The 25203-nt window shown below is 44.5% G+C and overlaps 1 protein-coding gene across 7 annotated transcripts in view; it reads right to left on the bottom strand.

Moving 5' to 3' along the window:
* Positions 1–25203, bottom strand: part of osbp2b (oxysterol binding protein 2b) — an 82220-nt gene that overhangs the window by 6139 nt on the left and 50878 nt on the right. For 3 of the 7 annotated variants that reach the window (XM_036935954.2, XM_021621639.3, XM_036935955.2), the window contains 11 exons: positions 17134–17387; positions 10339–10537; positions 9471–9594; positions 8431–8494; positions 7245–7394; positions 6816–7061; positions 6469–6589; positions 5659–5762; positions 4210–4305; positions 3765–3949; positions 3384–3604 (listed from right to left, as the gene is read on the bottom strand). In XM_036935954.2, the coding sequence (XP_036791849.1) occupies positions 3384–3604; positions 3765–3949; positions 4210–4305; positions 5659–5762; positions 6469–6589; positions 6816–7061; positions 7245–7394; positions 8431–8494; positions 9471–9594; positions 10339–10537; positions 17134–17387 (1764 nt within the window). Of the gene's footprint in view, positions 1–3383; positions 3605–3764; positions 3950–4209; positions 4306–5658; positions 5763–6468; positions 6590–6815; positions 7062–7244; positions 7395–7934; positions 8107–8430; positions 8495–9470; positions 9595–10338; positions 10538–12828; positions 13018–13837; positions 13928–15499; positions 16631–17133; positions 17388–25203 lie in introns of those variants that run through there. The other 4 variants (XM_090190780.1, XM_090190779.1, XM_090190781.1 and 1 more) reach the window with 4 other exon arrangements.

The raw sequence follows: 25203 nt of genomic DNA on the forward strand, positions 1-25203 counted from the left end.
CCGCCTCCCCTCTCGCCACTGGGATTCTCTGCCTCTGACCCTACTACGGGGACTGAGTCACTTTGTTGCCGTCCCTATGAGGGGTGCATCAGTTGAGTGGGTTTAGTCACAGACATGATCTTCCTGTCTGGTTTTGTGCCCCCCTCGGGCTCGTATAGTAGAGGAGATCTTCGTGGGCTATACTCAGCCTTGTCTCAGGGTAGTGAGTTGGTGGTCTGTTGATATCCCTCTAGTGGTGTGGGGCTGTGTACTGGGGACAGTGCTTTGGCAAATTAGGTGGGGTTATATCCTGCCTGGTTGGCCCTTTCCGAGGGTATCGTCAGATGGGTCCACAGTGTCCCCCAACCCCAACTGTCTCAGCCTCCAGTATCTTTGCTGCAATAGTCTATGTGCCGGGGGGCTAGGGTCAGTCTGTTATATCTGGTGTAATTCTCCTGTTTTACCTGGTGTCCTGTGTGAATTTAAGTATGCTCCCCCTAATTCTCTCTCTCTCTCCCCCCCTGGAGGACCAGAGCCCTTGGACCATGCCTCAGGACTTTCTGGCCTGACGACTCCTGGCTGTCCCCAGTCCACCTGGTTCTGCTGCTGCTCCAGTTTCAATTGTTCTGCCTACCGCACCTGCTGTCTCGACCTCTGAATGCTTGGCTATGAAAAGCCAACTGACATTTACTCCTTAGATACTGACCTGGTGCACCCTCTACATCCACTGTGATTATTATTTGACCCTGCCGGTCATCTATGAACGTTTGAACATGTTGAACAACAACTTGGTCTTAAATGGCCATGTACTCTTATAATCTCCCCTTCGCACAGCCAGAAGAGGACTGGCCACCCCTCAGAGCCTGGTTCCTCTGTAGGTTTCTTCCTAGGTTCCTGCCTTTCTAGAGAGTTTTTCCTAGCAACTGTGCTTCTACATCTGCATTGCTTGCTGTTTGGGGTTTTAGGCTGGGTTTCTGTATAAGCACTTTCTGACATTTGCTGATGTAAAAAGGGCTTTATAAATACATTTGATTTGATCTTAGATGTGCAGCGTGACTGCAAAAAAGACAACCTGGAACGCTGTCATAACCACAAAGCAGTGGCATAAAGTAACTAAGTAAAAAATACTTTGAAGTACTACTGAAGTATTTTTTTGGGGATCTGTACTTTACCATTTATATTTGACAACTTTTACTCCACTACATTCCGAAAGAAAATATGTACTTTTTACTCCCATACATTTTCCCTGATGCCCGAATGTACTTGTTACATTTTGAATGCTCAGGCAGGAGGACATCAATATGGTCCAATTCACACACCTTTCAATATAACGCCTTGCCATCCCTACTGTCTCTGATCTGGTGGACTAAACACTAAATACTGCGTTTGTATATTATGTCTGAGAGTTGGACTGTGCCCCTGGCTCTCTTTAAAAATAAATGTTTTTTTAAAGAGACAATCGTGCCATCTAGTTTGCCGAAAATAAGGAATTTGATGTCTTTTACTTTGACTCATTTATGAAAATGAAGTACTTTTTCCACCGCTGTACATTTTAAACCAGATACTATTAGACTTTTACTCAAGTCGTATATTACTGGGTGACATTCACTTTTACTTGAGTCATTTTCTATTAAGGTACACTACAAAAAGTATGTGGACACTTGCTCGATGAACATCTTATTCCAAAATCATTAATATAGGAGTTGCACCCCCTTTTCTGCTATAACAGCCTCCACTCAGCTGGGAAAGCTTTCCACTAGATGTTGGAACATTGCGGCAGAGACTTGCTTCCATTCAGCCCCAAGAGCATTAGTGAGGTCGGGCACTGATGTTGGGCGATTAGGCCCTATTCGCAGTCGGCGTTCGAATTCATCCCAGAGGTGTTCGATGGGGTTAAGGTAAGGGCTCTGTGCAGGCCAGTCAAGTTCTTACACCGATCTCGACAAACCATTTCTGTATGACCTCGCTTTGTGCATGGGGGCACTGTCATGCTGAAACAGGAAAGGGCCTTCCTCAGAATCGTCTAGGATGTCATTGTATGCTGTAGCGTTAAGATCTCCCTTCACTGGAACTAAGGGGCCTAGCCCGAACCATGAAAAACCACCCCAGACCAATATTCCTCCCCCACCAAACTTTACAGTTGGCGCTATGCATTGGGGCAGGTAGCGTTTTGTCCGTCGGACTGCCAGATGGTGAAGCGTGATTCATCACTCCAGAAAACGCATTTCCACTGCTCCAGAGTCCAATGGCGGTGAGCTTTACACCACTCCAGCAGACGCTTGGTATTGTGCATGGTGATCTTAGGCTTGTGTGCGGCTTGCTTAGCCATGGAAACCCATTTCATTAAGCTCCCAACGAACAGTTCTTGTGCTGACATTGCTTCCAGAGGCAGTTTGGAACTCAGTAGTGAGTGTTGCAACCGAGGACAGACGATTTTTACGTGCTACACACTTTAGCACTCGCCAGTCCCGTTCCATGAGCTTGTGTGGCCTACAACTTCGCGGCTGATTTGTTGTTGCGCCTAGACTTTTTCACATCACAATAACAGCACTTACAGTTGACCGGAGCAGCTCTAGCAGGGCAGAAATTTGAAGAATTGACTTGTTGGAAAGATGGCATCCTATGACGTTGCCACGTTGAAAGTCACTGAGCTCTTCAGTAAGGCCATTCTACTGCGTGCTCTATTTTATACACCTGTCAGCAACAGTGTGGCTGAAATAGCCAAATCCACAAATTTGAAGGGGTGTCCACATACTTTGTACATATTGTGTATCTTTACTTTTACTTAAGTATGACAACTGGGTACTTTTTCCACCACAAATGGGAGGGTCAACATAAAAATATGGGGTGGGGGAGGGTGATGCACAACAGTGCCAGGCCAGCCCCACTCACCAGAGTCATCATAATCACACTCTGACCACCAACAGAGGGAGGAAAAGAGAGACGTGTCATGGGTACATCAAATACAGCCTACAATAGGTCACAGCGCTACACAGAGTGTTGGACTATAACAATGTTACCAGGATTAGAAGTGTCTGTTGTGTCCTCTCTCTACAATCTTCCCCTAGTAGCCTTCAGTAGCTCTTCACTTCAATCCTAATCTGTTCTTTTCCTCTACTTGACCTGTCATTACCCCTCCATTTGTCATGAGGCTCACTTCAGGTAATACTGTTATTCTCATAATAATTTACATAAAGGTCATGGGACCTGGAGGAATGATTCAAAGTTATGTGACTGAAAAAATACCTTTATAGAAATCCCTCAATCAATCCAGCCCTACTTCTGGAATGTCTGAAGTGTCCTCTCTCCCCACTTCGCTACCCAGACCCTTTCTATCAGTCTTTTTCTTTATCAACTCTCCCTTTACCTTTCTCTCCACCCTGCCCACTTTCTCCATGTCTTACCGTTGTCCAGTGCATCTGTGGCCTCTGCCTCTCTCCTCCTCCTCACAGCTCTCTGTTTCTCCTCTAGTCTCTGTTTCTCAGAGTTGGCCTCGTCCCATCTCCCTGCTTCCATCAGCCTCTGGTCCGGTCTCAGCCGGCTGTCCGTCAGCCCCACCCCATCCTCCGGCTCATTCAACGTCAGCGCCAGCGAGGAGAAGAAGTACATGTTCTCAGCGTTATCCCTGACGGAGGGAGAGAGAGAGAACAGGATTAGGGAGGAAGTGCGGGAGTTGCTCTGTAATGTAGTATTCTTTACAAGTCAGTGTTTTTGTGTAAGGTGCATCATAGGCTTAGTGCGTGATCTGTGTTACTGTATAAACTGTTGTGCTGGAAAGTGCTTACGGGAGAGGGTATTTCTTCCACAGTAGTTTTGGGGACAGGGTCTGGTAGACAGTCTTCTGCTTGCCCTCGGAGCCGCTGCCCCCTTTGCTGCTCTGGACGATCTTGGAGCTCTCGATCTTATCGTCCCACGTGCCAGACAGGATATAGTGGGCCTGCCCTCCACTGTCTGACACCACCCCTGTCACCTGGACAACACACACACACAGATAGAAGAGAGGGGGGTGAGGAAATGTATCAAACCTTATGTAGAAAATAATACAATATACCTCTATAGTTTATCATAAACAACTATTATGAAAGAATAGTCCATTCAAAAATGATACATTTGCTTGTACTATCCAGCAGGGGGCAGCACACAACAATGTGACAGCCGACCCTACGAGCTCATCATGCCACAGTCAGGTTTCAGCCAGGGCTAATTAGAGGGTGATGGTGGAACATGTACCTTGCGTGGGACATCCCTGGAGAAATAGCTGTAGGGGGAGAACTTGAGCTGGCACGTCTCCTTGGTCCTGTGGTTGACTATCTCAATGTCCCCCGACTACCCATTGACAGTGGGAGGGATAGAGAAAGAGGGAGAAGCGAGGGCAGAATGGGATGAAAGACAGAACGAAAGAGGAGGAATGGATAGGAGAGAGAATTGCTGGTAAGCATCAATAGCAATCACGCATATTGCATACAGGAACAACCGATGAGTCATCGTCAGAGTTCAGAAGGAGAGAAAGAACCACTAACATCTCAACATTCCACAGCTGCATCAGAACAGCGTCTGTACCATAGAGATCTTATTAAATTGCAGTCATATTGGTCAGGGAGAAATCCAAACCAGTCTAATTGGAATGAATGGCAGTAGAGGCATAATCCTGATTTTACTAATGCAGGAAAATAAAAGTAAGGCATGTGATATCTCAGAAATTGTGTTATAGAATTATTGTCAATCTAAAATAATATATAATTATAAAACAAGTTTATACAGGTTTTATACACATAAATGTTTCAATTGTGCCATTGTATGATACAATGTCAGCACTTGTCTAAGTCCTATCACCAACAGATTTCAGCCAGTGTATGGCTGTGGATTTATTGGCTTGTTTGACTGGAAGCTAGCTAGCTAACAAACACAGTGAAGATACATTCTTCAAATTCATTATTTTACATAATATCTTATCACAGCACTGGGAAACCATGGTTACCCATCTCCCTGACTAAAATGGCTGACCTTTATTCCATCAAAAAGGTTAATGTCCATTCTAGTATTCTAATTCCTGATTCTATGGTCTGTACATTCAGTCAGCCTCAGTGATATCATTGGATTCTAGAATGAAGCTCTATATAATTGACACTAAGTTGTGCTTTAGGGACTGTTAATGAGAAGCTGTTTGTGAGTGTGCCATATTCTACCATATGATAAGAGTTTATTCCCTGGCCCACGTCTCCCTCCTTCTCCTCCTCCTCCAGTGAGGGACTGGTATGGTTTTTGGCACTAGCACTACACAGCTTATTCAAATAACCAACTCATCATCAAGCCTGGATGATTTGAATCAGCGGTGTAGTGCTACGGCAAACACCAAAATGTGCCCCAGGACAGAGTTTGGGAAACTCTAGTATAGAGTACAGAGTAGTTCTACAGACAGACAGACACTTACAGACTGTAATTGGGTCATCTCAGAGAGAGGGGGGGGGGGGGGGGGGGGTACTCGAGATGAAAGGGGAAGAAACCCCTAGAGACCACAGGCAGGCTTATTCATGTGCTATGCTGTTCTGTTCTGATTGAACTTTGCCTCTACACAACACTCATTCCAGTGGCCTGGATTACATTACAGAGATGAAGAGACGGACCCCTCTAACACACTGAGGGACTAAGTAGACCCCATGAAGTAGTTAGTAGACACACCTGGTCAATCCACAGCTTGCCCACGATGATGTTGTGCACGGTGGAGATTACCTTCCTCCACACATAGTGGTTCTCACTGGAGTGGAACTGCAGGTGAATGGCACCTGGGAAGAGGGGGAAGGGAGAAAAAAGGAGGGAACATTGAGATATAATTGAGAGATTGAGTGGTGGGGATGAAATGGAGTAACAGAAAGAGTGACAACAAAAATGAAATCGATATCTTTGCATTCTCTCTTAGTGTTAGTACCATGGCATTACAGTGTAACAAGGCGACGTGTTGTGGTTGATATTCTGTGGTTGTTATTTTGGGTCCTTTGTAAACAAGGTCAGTCCTACCTGCAGGGACTTGGCCTGGTAATGCAAAAATACATCCACATGTACACCTCCAATTGACTCAAATTATGTCAATTAGCCTATTAGAAGCTACTAAAGCCATGACATCATTTTCTGGAATTTTCCAAGCTGTTTAAAGGCACAGTCAACTTAGTGTATGTAAACATCTGACCCACTGGAATTGTGATACAGTGAATTAATTATAAGTGAAATAATCTGTCTGTAAACAATTGTTGGAAAAATGACTTGTGTCATGCACAAAGTAGATGTCCTAACCAACTTGCCAAAACTATAGTTTGTTAACAAGAAATTTGTGGAGTGGTTGAAAACCGAGTTTTAATGACTCCAACCTAAGTTGTCAGTAAACTTCTGACTTCAACTGTATATACATACATACATACACCATCATGAGACATTTATTTTCATATTGTGTTGACAGCGATCAGTACATGTTGAATTGGTATTCAGCAAACGCACCCAGAGGCATTATGGAGAGGTATTTGCCACGGAACTTGCTGGATATGGTGATTTGCTGCCAGAGGGTCCAGCCTCGCTGAGAAATCACATGGTGAGCTGCTGCTGGGGGGTGATGGCTCACCTACAGAGTGGGGGTGGGGGGGAAAGGTTATTTACACATTCAAAGGAAGATCACTGCTCTGGCTTCTAGTATGCCAATGATTGGAACTGTTGTGTATAATGGCTTGTATCTACAGCACAGGTACAAAATGACAGTGACGTCTGCAAATACATGGAGTATTTTTTGGTGTTTTTGTGTGCGTTTGTCTCAGCGTCATATTGTACTGTATCTCTGTCTCTGTGTGTACCTGCTCACACAGCGAGCGGTAGCCCAAGTCGTCCAGGCGGTCCAGCTCGTAGGTCTCCCCCAGCAGGGGGTTGAAGGGCTTGGCCGTGCGGTGGACGGTGGTGGAGTAGGAGGACACAGAGAAGGCTGCCACCAGACACAGCTGCTCCAGGGAGCTCTCGCAGCGCGCCGCCTTGTCCAGCAGCTCATGGTACTCCAGGTCCTCTGTCAGTCGCTGCAGCATGGACAGAGGCTCGTTGAAATTCACCTGCAGGGGAGGGACAGACACGACAGAGAAAAAGTCAGATTTCTATAGTTACAAGAGTTGTCACTGACTTGCACGTTTGAGGCCCAAATAGCCCACTATTGGGATGCCGCTCTCTCCACCTTTCAAATACTCACACCTAGGCTCATTCTACTATATGGACACAAGCACGCCACACACACTCACAGGCATGGGGATCTTGGAGAGCTCCTTGCCGATACAGTTCTTCATGATGCTCCACAGGTTGAGGGAGTAGTTGGGCTTGTCTGGGATGTGGCTCCGCCTCCTTCTGAGGGGCTGAAGCTCCTTCCCGGAATCCTTACAGCTAGGAGACACCTGAGGGAGAGAGCGAGAGGGAGGGAGAGAGCGGGAGAGACAGGGAGAGGGAAAGATGGAGAGAGAGAGGGAGGGAGAGAGCGGGAGAGGGAAAGATAGAGAGAGAGGGAGGGAGAGAGCGGGAGAGGGAAAGATAGAGAGAGGGGGGGGGGGAAGAGAGCGGGAGAGACAGGTAGAGGGAAGATAGAGGGAGAGAGAAAGAGAGAGAGGGAGAGACAGGGAGTGAAAGAGAGGGAGGGAGAGGGAAAGATAGAGAGAGGGGGAGGGAAAGAGAGCGGGAGAGACAGGTAGAGGGAAGATAGAGGGAGAGAGATGGGAGGGAGGGAAAGAGAGAGAGGGAGGGAGAGGGAAAGATAGAGAGATGGGAGGGAGGGAGAAACAGGGAGGGAAAGAGAGAGAGGGAGGAGAGGGAAAGAGAGAGAGAGGGAGGAGAGGGAAAGACAGAGAGAGATGGGAAGGAGTGACTGAGACACATCTACCTTTAGATTTGTTAACATCATAGAACGCTGTGAAGAGAACTCTAACTTAACTATGGACAGCTTGTCAGGGACACAGTGAGTCACCATTTGTAGAGCGACACAGAGAGAAGAGAGAGGGAATAAGAGAGGAGAATGAGAGAGAGTGGGAATCGGGAGAGCAGATGTCTAACTGGTAATTAAGATCCAGAGAAATGACGGAGAGAGAAAGAGAGAGCAGCTGTGCATCTCCAGCACTGCAGAGGGAACAGGCCACAGGGAGTACACACACAAAGAGAACCTGTGAGCGTGTGTGTTCATTTGTGTGGTAAAAGCATGCAAGTGTGTGTGTGTGTGTGTGTGTGTGTGTGTGTGTGTGTAAAAACACATTCCCAAGTTATAGTTTGTGATATGCAAATTTCCTTAACAGGATCCTAGAAAACATCAACTGGAAACAGGCTTAAAATAACACAAAGAGCTTCACAAAAAGTGACGAGGCTGGAACTACAGTGAGGTGGTGAAAAAGCCTAGTGTGTCGATGTGGATTATTACTGAGAGCTGTTTGTAGGAGACACACTCACATTGTCCTGGTTCCAATCATTGGTATGGCCTCCACTCGCTCCACACAGGTTACTCTGAGAACACCTGGAAGAGGAACATCATCTTAACAACAACAGACACACACGCACGCTTGCACACAAACGCATCCACAAACTGAAGACACACAAAATAACCAAAACAGACGGAAGAAGGCAGGCACACAGACACAGATGGATGGCTCTATTCAGCAGTGATCGGTCTCTGAGCTGTTCTGTTAGTGGTGGATAGATGTGTCTGAGCTGGAGAGGAGCAGAGTATGCATCTTGAAAATAGAAGCACTATTTTCTTCACAGGGAAAGAGTCCTGTGAGACGGGTGTTGAAGTAAAATAGCTCAGAAACACGACAGCAAAAAAATCAACTCATTCAAATGCAGCAACAAAGTTCTAAAACTGAGCCACATATTTTGGAGGTGAAAGAATGAATCCAAAACAGAGAAGTGTCTGGGCTTCTGTGACTGGTTCATTCCCTGGTAGAGGAGCAGTAAGAGGCACGAGCTATCTTTTATCATAGAGAGGACAACATCTTGAGCTGTTAATGGTGCCAGAGCCATTACAGGACAGATAGACACTCATTAAAAACAGACCGAGGATGCTCGCAGTCGCAGACAGACAACACCGCCACCGTACAAGCAAGTGTGTGTCTGCTGTTCACGTGCGTGTGTGTGAGTGAGTGAGTGTGAGAGAGAGATTATGAGCACAGAGGGGAGAATGTTATTACGTTTTAGCGCTGGTGGTTTATTGGGCCGCTGATGGAGGGAATGAGTCTTACACAGGCAATATGAGGTGTACTATATGGCTCTGGGCTTGACAGATGCTCTGGTGCAAACACTACGGAACCCATCAACAAGGCACAATCAAGTCATCACATCTTTGTATTCATCACAGTCTATTCACACTGAATCAGTCTAAAGACAAACTAATACCAAACTAAACATCCATGATCCATTTAGGTGGAGGTGAAGAGCAGAGGGCGGCCGGGCAGGGACTTTACTGTACAGGCCACAGGGTGATACTGACTGACCTGTGCTGTGTGTTCTCAGTGGTGGTCACTGTGATAAAGGCAGGGGAGTCCTCCATGGCGTCAAAGTATTCCGTATCCTCATCTTCATCACTCGCCTCCCCTTTCTGAGGCCTCTCACTCCCTCCTGAGGGAGGGAACACACAAACAAGCACGCACGCACAAACACACACACACACACACACACACACAGTAAGGTATTGTGTGTAACACGCACCCTGCTCTATACTGGTGTGGCAGTAATCACATGATTTGTGGAGGGGAAGGTACAGTAGGTTACAGTAGCTAATCGACAAACCATGGATATTAATTATGGATAATTGACTTTAATAGGTAATGTCCCTGCAGGCTAACGAAGTACTGAACTCAATTCCTGACGAGATGGGAGGGAAAACTCCAACTTCAATACAACTTCAGACGGACAAACAATACTTCTATATCCATCCATTTCTGTGTGATACACGTCTACTCTGATACACTAGAATGGCTATCACGATGGAGAGGTGATTATGCCCATTTCAATACTATTAGTATCATGCTACTTCACTACTCATAAGAAATGTATCTTCTAGTCTATTCCAGTCTAATCCTTAATTACATAGACAATCTAATTCAAAACCATCTGACATGGCTTGCATGTCCTATTTCCACAAATTCACAGAGGCCTGTTCGTCTAAAGCCCTAAGGACCATGGACTAGGAGGCCTGTTAGTCTAAAGCCCTAAGGACCATGTACTAGGAGGCCTGTTAGTCTAAAGCCCTAAGGACCATGGACTAGGAGGCCTGTTAGTCTAAAGCCCTAAGGACCATGGACTAGGAGGCCTGTTAGTCTAAAGCCCTAAGGACCATTAGACCTGGCTAAGGGGCCTTACCCTTCTTGGTGGTGGGGGAGCTGGGTGTGTTGGCGGATAGTGTGGGGGCCTCTCTCCAGGCTCTCTCCAGACTGTTGTGTTGCTTGGCTAGCTGCTCTATGGTCTCCTCCAGGTGAATACGCTGCTCTCTCTCATACTGCAGCGCCCGCTGCCATCTCCTGCTGTGGGTCTCCGCTAGGTCCAGGAAGTCGCGACACGCCTATAATTACAAAACACAACATACAAACGCATGACGTCAGACATGATAAGAAGGACGAGAGACATGACAATATGCACAGGGATATTTCTTAGTCTAGTCCTGGTGAATTTGTAGATGTTAAAGGGCTCCTAGGCCTTTCTTGATTGGTTGAAGGAAATCAGTTTTCCAACCGAATTGATCGTTGTGTTACCATTCTAATCAAGGTTAATGTAAATATTTAGACCACTGTTGATTAGCACCATTCTCAACATCTTGACCATTAGTTATAATGGCATGCCTTGTAGCTCCCTCCAGTAACCACGAGCACAACCGTTCCTTGACTTTAACTGGCGGCTTTATTCTGTAGTTTTAGTCAGAATTATCACCTTCCGTGAGAACTATAAAGTAAGTGAAAATACAGTTAAGCACACTCTTACAACCTTCTTGTCTTACGAGTGACTTATTAGCTTGGTATAACTCTGAAGTGCTTACAGACATAAACAGTTTAGCCGGAGCTATAACAGTATCAGATTAAACACATGAATAAAAGGAAAAATACCTCATTGGCTGCTTATTACAGAAGGGAGGAAATCAAACTTTACACTTATTATTCCTGGCATGAATTCACGCTTCATCCTTAATTATTATAACGTTACCATCCTAACATACACACTTCATCCTTAATTATTATAACGTTACCATCCTAACATACACACTTCATCCTTAATTATTATAACGTTACCATCCTAACATACACACTTCATCCTTAATTATTATAACGTTACCATCCTAACATACACACTTCATCCTTAATTATTATAACGTTACCATCCTAACATACACACTTCATCCTTAATTATTATAACGTTACCATCCTAACATACACACTTCATCCTTAATTATTATAACGTTACCATCCTAACATACACACTTCATCCTTAATTATTATAACGTTACCATCCTAACATACACACTTCATCCTTAATTATTATAACGTTACCATCCTAACATACACACTTCATCCTTAATTATTATTATAACGTTACCATCCTAACATACACACTTCATCCTTAATTATTATAACGTTACCATCCTAACATACACCCTTCATCCTTAATTATTATTATAACGTTACCATCCTAACATACACACTTCATCCTTAATTATTATAACATTACCATCCTAACATACACCCTTCATCCTTAATTATTATTATAACGTTACCATCCTAACATACACACTTCATCCTTAATTATTATTATAACGTTACCATCCTAACATACACACTTCATCCTTAATTATTATAACGTTACCATCCTAACATACACACTTCATCCTTAATTATTATAACGTTACCATCCTAACATACACACTTCATCCTTAATTATTATTATAACGTTACCATCCTAACATACACACTTCATCCTTAATTATTATAACGTTACCATCCTAACATACACACTTCATCCTTAATTATTATTATAACGTTACCATCCTAACATACACACTTCATCCTTAATTATTATAACGTTACCATCCTAACATACACACTTCATCCTTAATTATTATAACGTTACCATCCTAACATACACCCTTCATCCTTAATTATTATAACGTTACCATCCTAACATACACACCTCATCCTTAATTATTATAACGTTACCATCCTAACATACACACTTCATCCTTAATTATTATAACGTTACCATCCTAACATACACCCTTCATCCTTAATTATTATAACGTTACCATCCTAACATACACACTTCATCTTTAATTATTATAACGTTACCATCCTAACATACACACTTCATCCTTAATTATTATTATAACGTTACCATCCTAACATACACACTTCATCCTTAATTATTATAACGTTACCATCCTAACATACACCCTTCATCCTTAATTATTATAACGTTACCATCCAAACATACACACCTCACCCTTAATTATTATAACGTTACCATCCTAACATACACACTTCATCCTTAATTATTATAATGTTACCATCCTAACATACACACTTCAACCTTAATTATTATAACGTTACCATCCTAACATACACACTTCATCCTTAATTATTATAACGTTACCATCCTAACATACACACTTCAACCTTTACGAACTACACCCGAAGACATGAAAACTTAGCTAACACAGCGCATGATTGCCTTCACTCCAAAAGGTGTGTTGCTACGATAATAATCCCCGTTACAACAGTTCTTAGCCACGTAGTTCTGCTTGTCTTATCATTTTCCCCATAGCGAACCCACCATTTTTTTTTTTAAACAAAACAATGACAGACTTACAGGTTAATTGTCAGTTACATGCCTCTCTCATGCTGTGTGCAAATTAAGTCAAAAAAGGCATTCTGAGTTACTGCATTCTTGGCAAAACGGAGAGGTTACTCTAGATCAAACACACAAGTAGAGTCTGTCAGCCTTCGCCTCCCTCTACATCGTGTGTCAGACCATGGAATGTGTTGGGAGGTCATTGACCTGAAACCACAGGAAATGGAACACCCATTGTGATAAGCAGACTGTGGGGCAGAAACACACATCAGCCCTGCAGGCTACCACTGCTTCCCCAATGAAGTATCAGAGTGAATGGTCAAACAACTAGCCTAAACAGTATAACATGACAAACCTGTCTAAATCCATCCATGAACTTCCTAGTCCGGAAATCTACACAACCACGGAGTGCTCTGATCCTGTGAGCACATTGTTATGCAGTCAGTGCAACATCCTGTTCAACATCCAGCCATTAAAAACCTATTTGGTCCCGGTGCCACAGGATAGCTGAAACCACTTGGCCATGGCTCTGGCTGTGGTGTGTAGCTGAGGGCCATGTGTGTCACAGAGCACAGATAATCAGTGTCCTCAGATCAGTGGGTTGCACAGATAGGACATATCGCCCTCAGAAAGACGGAACAGGGACATGGCAGGGTCCTATATATCCCCCCACACTAAAATAATTGGATATTTTAATATTGAAGATCTTTGTTGAAACACACACTAACCATGTACAGTAGGATCTTAATTTGACCCGTTTCTCACAGCAGGACAATAATCCTGCAACAACATAGTTTAACCAATTGACATGTTATACGTTTAGTCTTCTCACAGTACAGGCCATCACATTAATAAATCAGAGAGCAGCACGCTAGCCTAACTGACTAATTAAACAACCATCTACGCTGATGACCTGACACCAAGACCAAAAGTCTAAACTTACATCCCAAAGTGTTTGTCATTTCACAATTCACACCAATTCAAATGAACAGCAGTGTTATTATAGCTAAATCACAGCCTTACTCACAGATAATATATATCCTCTTTCCTTCAGAAGTCAAATAGTAAGTGTCCTGATTGCAGAGGTTTGACTTCTCCCACTGAAAGTGTATCATGTGACAGATCTACTCACTTCCTTTTACTCCTCAGGCACATATACAATTAAATCCAACTTTGGTTCCACTTTTTTTCTGCTGAATCCATCCTTTCAACTCAGACTGCTGCTCGTGACTTTCGGTGGGGGAAATATCATCATGTCTGAACTCTGTGGATATCACATAATGATTCAACATGCAAATCAAGCAGATTTAAGAGCTGTTGGAGTTGAAATAAATGTTCGGGTTCAGTTTAGTGTGTGCATGGTTGGGCAAGTGTGACATTTCTGTCAAGGTTTCATATGGCTTGAGTGCATTAAATGGAAAGGGGCCACCCACTCCAATCAGTGTGAGATCCGCATCCCTCCAAATCGGGGTGAGATCCGCATCCCTCCAAATCGGGGTGAGATCCGCATCCCTCCAAATCGGGGTGAGATCCGCATCCCTCCAAATTGGGGTGAGATCCGCATCCCTCCAAATCGGGGTGAGATCCGCATCCCTCCAAATCAGGGTGAGATCCACATCCCTCCAGTCAGGGTGAGATTCGCATCCCTTCAAATCAGGGTGAGATCCGCATCCCTCCAGTCAGGCAGGGTGAGATCCGCATCCCTCCAGTCAGGCAGGGTGAGATCCGCATCCCTCCAGTCAGGCAGGGTGAGATCCGCATCCCTCCAGTCAGGCAGGGTGAGATCCGCATCCCTCCAGTCAGGCAGGGTGAGATCCGCATCCCTCCAGTCAGGCAGGGTGAGATCCGCATCCCTCCAGTCAGGCAGGGTGAGATCCGCATCCCTCCAGTCAGGCAGGGTGAGATCCGCATCCCTCCAGTCAGGGTGAGATCCGCATCCCTCCAGTCAGGGTCAGATCCCCCCGCCCCCTCTCCTACCACCAGTTGGTGTAAAATGAGATCAAGAGCAGTGGTTGTGGTGACATATCAAATACATCACAAACCGAACGAACCACAACCAACTGTAGCTATCAGCAAATAGCCTACCTATCTACTCCCCCCTTTCCTCTACTTACACAAAACCATTCAAAAAATGGTTCAGAAGTAGCACTTTTCGACCCCCTCCCTCATCAGCCTCCCTCATCAGCCTCCCTCATCAGCGCCTCCAGTTTGACCAGCTCTAACAGTGGGGTTTAATGAGATAGGAAATGTTTTACTGCCTGTCCAGTAACGTTCAGTTCCCACTCCAATTAATCAACACAGAAATTAACTGCATGCAGAAACAAAAGGCCTTTAGAGGGAAGACAGCTAAATCTATGATAAAAGTGTAGACTTCTCCACACAGATGTAGAACACTCTAAATGGGGCTGAACTTTTTACAAAGCTTCAGCTGAGCAAACACACCCCATAATTTCCTCACAGTATCAGTTCAGGCCATGTTTAAAAAGGTCAAGTACATGTGCCCTGGATACACTATCCCACCTGTATGTGACCCATGTTATGGGAACATTCCCCATGTGTCAGAAACACATAACCACAGAAATAACAGTCTGTGTCCCAGACAAAACAAAGCTATCTATTGTCAAACATACAAAAAAAAACATCAAACACATCAAAGCCAAGCAGCATAGTAAAAGAGAGACACACAAACCTTGTCTGATTGTCTGTGTAGCGTCTGGCCCCTGTAAGAGCATGTCTGTTTTGTGGAGGCAGGGGGGGCTCTGGCATTCGTCTCTGGGCTCATGTCCCTGGGCTGGGAGGGTCTAGGGAGGTTTGGGGAGGGGGCAAGACTATTCCTGTCCCTCCCCCCAGCCCAGATCCGGTATCACTCCTTCAGCACTGACCTCTCCTTTCCTCTGCCCTCTAGTCCACTATAATACCACATGGCCTATGGAAATGACTCTGTGGTCATGGTAACCATAGCAAATAGAGGAGCTACTGTAGTTCCGATGCTAACAAACCCAGCGCACATATCTAACATACTGTAACTGGATGGGTGGTCTGATACGTCACTGCTAGAAAGAGATAACACCTAAGAAGGGCTTCCCATTGTCGTCACATTTGCAAGAGCATTTGAGAATGTAAAGCACATCACTACAGTAAATACACAAATCAAAATCAAAATCTGCTGACCTGTGTCATTCCTGTCACATCTACTGTATCATACCATAGCACTGAGAATGATGGTCACTCTACACAGTACCCATTGCCATGTAAAAGGCTTCTATGAATACAGCGCATTCGGAAAGTATTCAGGCTGGATTAAATGGATTAAAGTGTCCCCCCCCCCTTCTTCAATCTACACAAAATACCCCATAATGACAAAGCAAAAAGTTTCTTTTTTTGAAAATGTATCTAACTGAAATATGACATTTACATAAGTATTCAGACCCTTTACTCAGAACTTTGTTGAAGCACTTTTGGCCGCGATTACAGCCTCGAATCTTCTAGGTATGATGCTACAAGCTTGGCACACCTATATTTGGGGAGTTTCTCCCATTCTTCTCTGCAGATCCTTTCAAGCGCTGTGAAGTTGGATGGGGAGTATCGCTGCACAGCTATTTTCAGGTCTCTCCAGAGATGTTCGATCGGGTTCAAGTCTGGGCTCTGACTGGGCCACTCAAGGACATTCAGAGACTTGTCCCGAAGCCACTACTGAGTTGTCTTGGCTGTGTGCTTAGGTTCGTTGTCCTGTTGGAAGGTGAACCTTCACCCCAGTCTGAGGTCCTGAGCGCTCTGGAGCAGGTTTTTATCAAGGATTTCACCGTACTTTGCTCTGTTCATCTTTCCCTCAATTCTGACTAGTCTCGCAGTCCCTGCCGCTTAAAAACATACCTACAGCATGATGCTGCCACCACCATGCTTCACCATAAGGATGATGCCAGGTTTCCTCCAGATGTGACACTTGGCATTCAGGCCAAAGAGTTTCATCTTGGTTTCATCAGATCCGAGAATCTTGTTTCTCATGGTCTGAGTCCTTTAGGTGCCTCTTGGCAAATTCCAAGCTGGCTGTCATGTGCGTTTTACTGAGGAGTGGCTTCCGTCTGGCCACTCTACCATAAAGGCCCACTGTATATCTAACATACAGCAAACCCAAATGCCTATGGACGGTTGTGGAAAGAATCTGCCCGGTGTGTAGTCTCAGTTGATCTCCGCTGGACATAGACCAACTTCTATATTTGAATAGGGACCTGAGTTGGGGGAAAAAAACGACCTAACATAACATCTGTAGTTAGCTATCTTTATTTGTATAGATGTGTAGAAGCCTTAAGTCTCACTACTCACATTGATCATAGCATTCGAGGTGATGCGGAAGAGGGTGGCGCGTTCATTGACGCCCTTGATCTTCTCTCCTCCCTCCACAGGGACTCTCAGCGCCTCAAGTTCACTCAGAGAGCGCTGCAGGGCCGCCCCATGCTTGGCGATTAGGTCGTTACACGTGCTGAGGTCATCAAGCTTGCTGATCAGGGTCTTCAGAGTGCCCTGGATCCCCTCACTGCGGTCCGACTGGGTCGTGGGCTCCTCGTCCCCTGAGTCATCTGCAGAGGAAAGATCAGAGTTCAGATAAGAGGAGACTTCAAATAAAGGAGGGAAATCAAGGATGCAGGGTCCTCGCCACAGTCACGGAAAACTAAATCAAACATTAGAAAGACATTAGCACTTTTTACTGCAATTTGGAGTAAATTCCCCTAAAATGTAAACTCCATATTCTAAGCCCAATACCCAGTGGCTGCAGGAACTCATGCATCCATCTCCCTTTATTGATTGCTCTCTAAGAAATGAGTTTGTTTCCCAAGTTAGAGCACTTGATAATCTCACCATTCAATGACCCACTCACTAGACATGTAAAATGGAGGACACTGCAGTAGGCTCACCAGCAGCAGAGTCCATGTTAAATTCATACAGAGGCAGCCAACAGATGACCATCAATATATTATTGGAGGTCCTAATGAGCCAAATATATGGTCGACGGCTTCATTGCAGACTCATCATATTCCAAGAGATACACACATGCACAAGTTTGCATCTAAAATACACATGGTCATCTATGACTTAGCTATGAAGAGATTCAGAGACACTATGAAAAAATAGTTTAAATAGTCATTACTGCCACTGATAAAATGTGTGTTGGAATTGCTCTGCGGCTGGATTTTACTTACATACAGTGCCTTGCGAAAGTATTCGGCCCCCTTGAACTTTGCGACCTTTTGCCACATTTCAGGCTTCAAACAAAGATATAAAACTGTATTTTTTTGTGAAAAATCAACAACAAGTGGGACACAATCATGAAATGGAACGACATTTATTGGATATTTCAAACTTTTTTAACATATCAAAAACTGAAAAATTGGGCGTGCAAAATTATTCAGCCCCTTTACTTTCAGTGCAGCAAACTCTCTCCAGAAGTTCAGTGAGGATCTCTGAATGATCCAATGTTGACCTAAATGACTAATGATGATAAATACAATCCACCTGTGTGTAATCAAGTCTCCGTATAAATGCACCTGCACTGTGATAGTCTCAGAGGTCCGTTAAAAGCGCAGAGAGCATCATGAAGAACAAGGAACACACCAGGCAGGTCTGAGATACTGTTGTGAAGAAGTTTAAAGCCGGATTTGGATACAAAAAGATTTCCCAAGCTTTAAACATCCCAAGGAGCACTGTGCAAGCGATAATATTGAAATGGAAGCAGTATCAGACCACTGCAAATCTACCAAGACCTGGCCGTCCCTCTAAACTTTCAGCTCATACAAGGAGAAGACTGATCAGAGATGCAGCCAAGAGGCCCATGATCACTCTGGATGAACTGCAGAGATCTACAGCTGAGGTGGGAGACTCTGTCCATAGGACAACAATCAGTCGTATATTGCACAAATCTGGCCTTTATGGAAGAGTGGCAAGAAGAAAGCAATTTCTTAAAGATATCCATAAAAAGTGTTTAAAGTTTGCCACAAGCCACCTGGGAGACACACCAAACATGTGGAAGAAGGTGCTCTGGTCAGATGAAACCAAAATTGAACTTTTTGGCAACAATGCAAAACGTTATGTTTGGCGTAAAAGCAACACAGCTGAACACACCATCCCCACTGTCAAACATGGTGGTGGCAGCATCATGGTTTGGGCCTGCTTTTCTTCAGCAGGGACAGGGAAGATGGTTAAAATTGATGGGAAGATGGATGGAGCCAAATACAGGACCATTCTGGAAGAAAACCTGATGGAGTCTGCAAAAGACCTGAGACTGGGACGGAGATTTGTCTTCCAACAAGACAATGATCCAAAACATAAAGCAAAATCTACAATGGAATGGTTCAAAAATAAACATATCCAGGTGTTAGAATGGCCAAGTCAAAGTCCAGACCTGAATCCAATCGAGAATCTGTGGAAAGAACTGAAAACTGCTGTTCACAAATGCTCTCCATCCAACCTCACTGAGCTCGAGCTGTTTTGCAAGGAGGAATGGGAAAAAATGTCAGTCTCTCGATGTGCAAAACTGATAGAGACATACCCCAAGCGACTTACAGCTGTAATCGTAGCAAAAGGTGGCGCTACAAAGTATTAACTTAAGGGGGCTGAATAATTTTGCACGCCCAATTTTTCAGTTTTTGATTTGTTAAAAAAGTTTGAAATATCCAATAAATGTTGTTCCACTTCATGATTGCGTTCCACTTGTTGTTGATTCTTCACAAAAAAAATACAGTTTTATATCTTTATGTTTGAAGCCTGAAATGTGGCAAAAGGTCGCAAGGTTCAAGGGGGCCGAATACTTTCGCAAGGCACTGTTTATGGTTATGTATATATATATATATATATATATATATATATATATATATATATATATATATATACACACATACATACACATATAAGTGAAAACCAGCTGTAAAATCTACACCTCTCTCTTAATGGCCCTGCCCTGCCCTGCCCTGCCCTACTCTGCTGCAGTGGTGACTGCAGGGCAGTGTGTCCGCAGTGGAGAGGTTACTCGGGACCACTCTGAACATACAGTATGAGAACAGTGTGTCAGCCTCTGTCCAAACATTACATAGACTCTTACTGGGACCAGAAATACCCCCCGGGTCAGGCACAGAACCAGATATAGCCCACATCCAGGCATTATGGCACATCCCCTGGGATCTGAGGGATTTCACATTGCAATGACCCTGGTGGTGGTCATACAAACATTAATGGTCAGTTTAAGAAAGAGACCTCCCACACAACATACTGTATGACTTGATCAGAGACAGGTGTGTTAAGTCTGTTAGAGAGCAACCACATCTTGACCATGCGTTTCCACAAACAAAAACCCTTTAAATGTCAGGTCAGAACACATGATTTATTGAGGCAAATCAGGAAAAGTCTGACATTTGTTCTATAGTCCAGAAGTGGCATGGATCAAACTGATTCTCCGCCATTTTCTCAGCCCAAGCTGCACAAAGTGACAGTGTATTTGTTGCATAATGCCAGCGGATCTTACTGTTATGGAAATTGGTTTGAAGATGATACACACTATTATAAGGGTAACATAACGCACTGGTAACAGAGAGACGTATGTGTGCACGGTACGGTGGCAGTGGGTGCATGCACATGTGTGTTTGAGTTAAAAGCTATACACGGAGTGTACAAAACCTTTTTTTATAATTATTTATTACAACAAAAAAAAACACAAGGAAGGGGTAACAAAGTATTAGAACATGATGCTGTAGTGTTTGTCCTTCAAGACACAATCAAACATGTATCAGTCTTTCCGCAACAGAGCCATCCTTATGTGCGAGGGTGCGTGTGCATGATAGTGATATAAAATATATGTCATAGTTTCCTTTTTCATGATCCCAATCTTGTGAAACCCAAACCCTCCACACTTCTCCAATAGCTGTCCCTCAACCATTCGAGACCCCTCCCACAGTCCCCCCCAGAAGAAGAAAAAAATGACAATACAATTCATTCCATTCCCCACCCCCAAGAACCCCCCAACAGCGAAGAGAATGAACTAAAGAGAAAAAAGGAAAAGACAGAAGTATACAAAAACATTAAGAACACCTGCTCTTTCCATGACAGACTGACCAGGTGAATCCAGGTGAAAGCTATGATCCCTTATTGATGTCACTTATTAAATCCACTTCAATCAGAGTCAAGGTTAGAAGACAGGTTAAAGAAGGATTTTGAAGCCTTCAGACAATTGAGACATGGATTGTGCATGCCTGTCATTCAGAAGGTGAATGGGCAAGACAAAATATTTAAGCGCCTTTGAACGGGATAAGATAGTAGATGCCAAGCAAACCGGTTTGAGTCAAGAACTGCAAAGATGCTGGGTTTTTCAAACTCAACAGTTTTCCGTGTGTATCAAGAATGGTCCATCACCCAAAGGACATCCAGACAACTTGACACAACTGTGGGAAGCATTGCAGTCAACATGGGCCAGCATCCCTGTGGGACGCTTTCGACACCTTGTAGGGTACACGCCCTGACAAATTTAGGCTGTTCTGAGGCAAAAGGGGGGCGAAGGGGTGTAAATCAATATTAGGAAGGTGTTCTTCATGTTTTGTACACTCAGTGTATATAGGAAGTACAATTCATATTTTCACGAGTGCAACAGCAGACATTATTGTAGTCAGTTAAATAAAGGAGGTGAGGTATCATCACCCTCAACACTAGAGTGTTGGACGCTGGAGCCTTGGAAACATGCCTCTACTGCTCTGGCAGGTTATTGAGTAGATGGGAGGGTCTTTCACATTTTCGAAAGGAATGTAGCTTCTCTTGAGGAGTGAGAGGTCATTGATTTAGCCTAGAATCTATCTAGAAGGATCAGGAAACCCACCATCACCCCAGGTCAGAGGGCGACATGGAGAATCATTTTCTCACATTTTCTCAAAGTCTCTCTGAAGAATGACCGTTACATTCAGATCCTTTTCACAGTCTTTCAGCTCTTCTTCGACCACCTTCATCCTCTTCACTTTCCATCTACTCTCGCATAGCTTTGTTGTATTCTTTCTTGCCGTCTCACTCTCCCTTCTTTAGACTATTCCTGCATACACATCTCTGTCTGCCAGTCCTCTTCTGTTATCCCTCTCCTCCTCCTGATCTTCATCTGTTATATCAGGGAGTAATCCTGCACAGCCTAGGGTGGTGGTTAGAATGTTCCAAGCATGTCACTTGAATGTGAAAGTGTCAGTTTAGCAGCTAGCAAAGGAAGCTGTCATAGAGGCCGTTCTACTTCCACATTCCCACTAGCTACATGCCAGCTCTTGCTCTGAACTCACAGAGGAAGTGACTAACACTACTGACAAACACATTTACAACATGTAGGCCAACATCGGTGACGACAAAAACCATCACATGCTGCACACACTACTGACAACAAAGCCTGAAAGGCACTACTACCCGTTTCCACTTCTACACAAGCATAGCAGAGTCATAAAGACAGCAGCACCAGGAGCAGTGAGAACCAGGCAGTGGAGTGTATTAAAGTGACTCATTCCCAGTCCCAGGCTAGCGGGCTGCATGTCTGCGGACAGTCTAGAGCCTTGGCAATTACTCCACAATCTGACCTGGCAGAATGACATGCTACCAACAGACAGTTGCTCACGAATAACAACAAGAAATGGCAACCACATCAGACATTCATGATAACCCAAGACCAAATATGATCCAGAGAGCCAGGGACAAGTCACACAATCGACTACAAAAAGAACTAATCTCCTAACTGTTTGGTTATGCTAAAGAGACTGAACAATGACAGCACAAGATGTCTCTCTTCATGCTAATCAAATGTCCTCCAGTAATCCATAAAGAGGGGGGAACCAACCCTCCTATTTGAAAGGGGAGACGTCCTGGAAGAGGGAGGAGAGAAAAGAGAGGAGGGAGAGAGAGGTAAAACAACACAAGAAAGGGAAGACGAGGGCACTCACCATGTTTGCACCCTAGGGCCTCCATCTTCACCCAGAGGGTGGTGACCAGTAAGCAAGCACAACCAGCATAGACAGCCAGAGACTGACTGCTCTGACTAGGTGATGTAATGCGTGAGCGTGCTAAATGGCCACGCTGTGTGCAGGAGCACAGAGAGACAAAACTGTCCAGCCCGAGGAAAAGACAAAAGCAGGCAGAGCTTCTGTAGAGACAGTCCAGCCCTACAACAACAGAGATGGGAGCCCAGAATGACCCTCCCCATGACCATCTCCCAGACCTGGAATTGAATTATAATTAGAGCAGTTAGGCTCAGTTAGTGCAGGAGGCACCACAGAGAGAGAGGGGGAACAGTAGGACTGTTTGGCGAGGCACCGAGTGACTCACCGCCTACTATAGGATGTATACTAACTAGTAGTGGTCTATAGAATACATTAGGGTAGAGCAGAGACATATAGAGGAGAGGAAGCGTGGCAGAGGCATCCCCCAGGATCATTAATATAGCCTCCAGAACCCAACTCTGCAACCCAAGAGGGGCTGCCCTATGCAACTCAACCCTCCAACACCATGGCATGGCTGCCACTACAGCAATGCCGCTCATCCTGATCCACAGTGTTCAAGTCATCCACATTCAGTTAACTGCCAAAATAATGGAAACACTTGAGTAAATAGGGATACAAAGTATATTGAAAGCAGGTGCGGTTTTGAGTTAATTAAGCAATTAACATTCCATCATGCTTAGGGTTACGTATAAAATGCTGGGTAGGCCATTATTTTGGCTACAATGCCCCCATCCATAGAGCACAAGTGCTCACTGAATGGTTTGGTCACTTAATGGTTTGATGAGCATGAAAACAATGTAAACCATATGCCATGGCCGTCTCAGTCACCAGATCTCAACCCAATTAAACACTTATGGGAGATTCTGGAGCGAAGCCTGAAACAGCATTTTCCACAACCATTAACAATACACCAAATTATGGAATTTCTTGTGGAAGAATCCCTCCAATGAGTTCCAGACACTTGTAGAATCTATGCCAAGGTGCATTGAAGCTGTTCAGGTGGATCGTGGTGCCCAACGCCCTATTAAGACACTTTAAGTCGTGTTTCCTTTATTTTGGCAGTTACAGACTGAAATTACAGCTGCGCGAAGCAGGCAGGGTAACATCAGGACATCCCAAGATGAGAGGCCTAAGTGGGGCTGTAGGGAAGGAATAAATAGACCAGCAGGCAGGAACAGGATATGGCCAGGGTATGATCAGACTGGGCTTAAACCGTTTATGAGGAGAAAATAAATGTATTAAGTCTGTATTAAGTTTTAAATGTCCATGTTGCGATACAGATATCATTTTAGGCCAGGGCTACTAAAATTGTTGCTTTGCCGTGATTGGTTGTAGGTTACTGATAGGCCTCTACTATTGGCTGACATAGCCTATATCACTAACTAAAGGAGGCGATGGAGAATGAGCTTGGGACAGGTGGGTTGAGGCAGGTAAGTTGGAACAGACATTTAGAGTGGAGGTAGAGGAACTCTGCAGCAAAGCCCTGCTCTCATTATTCACAACTCACTGCCAAGGAGTTCACCAGCCAAGTGATGGCACTTAAAAATAAACCGTCACATGCACCAAGGACTATGCCTATGTGTTTAATGGATAATCTGCTTACAGCAGGTTGTCTGCATAACTAATTGCCATTCCAGCACCTCCGGGCCCCCGGCATGCAGTCTCTGAATCCATAACAGTCAAACCACCCTACCATCATCAGTACACTCACCTCACAGCTAATGGGGAGGCTGTCTTCTGTGAACAGAAACACTGGTTTCATGGGGTGAAATCACAGAGGGGAGAAATACTGCTATTCTTTGTCTAATAAGAGCTAGAACATTAGGATGTGGAGAAACTAAAGCTGGGATGTTTTTAGCTATTACACAAAAGGGGACTTTGTTTGGTAGTGAGCCAGAGGTGAAGGAAAGTTGTCATGATCATCATCTATCAAACATACAGAGGAAATGAAATGAAATATAAAACAAAGGAAGTTCATTTCAAACAACATTAGATTACAGGATATGAGTGGCTGATCAGTGAACCAATCATGGCTAGCAGCCCCAGGGTACACAGAGCGTTGTGTGGGGGGCTTAATGGTAATCTTATGCAGGTATTGGTGCAGTGTACTGCTACACTCAGTGTCCGTGCTCAGCCCCCCCACCCCTCGGAATGCACAGGACAACGGATGTGGCGGGATGGCTCCCCTTAGCAAGGTCGACGACACAGAGCGAGAGAGTCGATTACCACATGAGTCACGACTCAAGGGCGGCGTGTCATCCTCCTCCCCACACCTCAGAAAACACCTATTACACAGAGACCAATAGAACGCTGAGGCTCCCTCTACTGCTCTGATTTTATGCCTCAATTTCAGACGATCTTGATGTCTATGATCTTCCTGTAAGAAAAACAG

The sequence above is a fragment of the Oncorhynchus mykiss genome, chromosome 11 (genome assembly GCF_057628025.1).
Source record: "Oncorhynchus mykiss isolate SJ-2025 chromosome 11, ASM5762802v1, whole genome shotgun sequence".
NCBI lineage: Eukaryota > Metazoa > Chordata > Actinopteri > Salmoniformes > Salmonidae > Oncorhynchus > Oncorhynchus mykiss.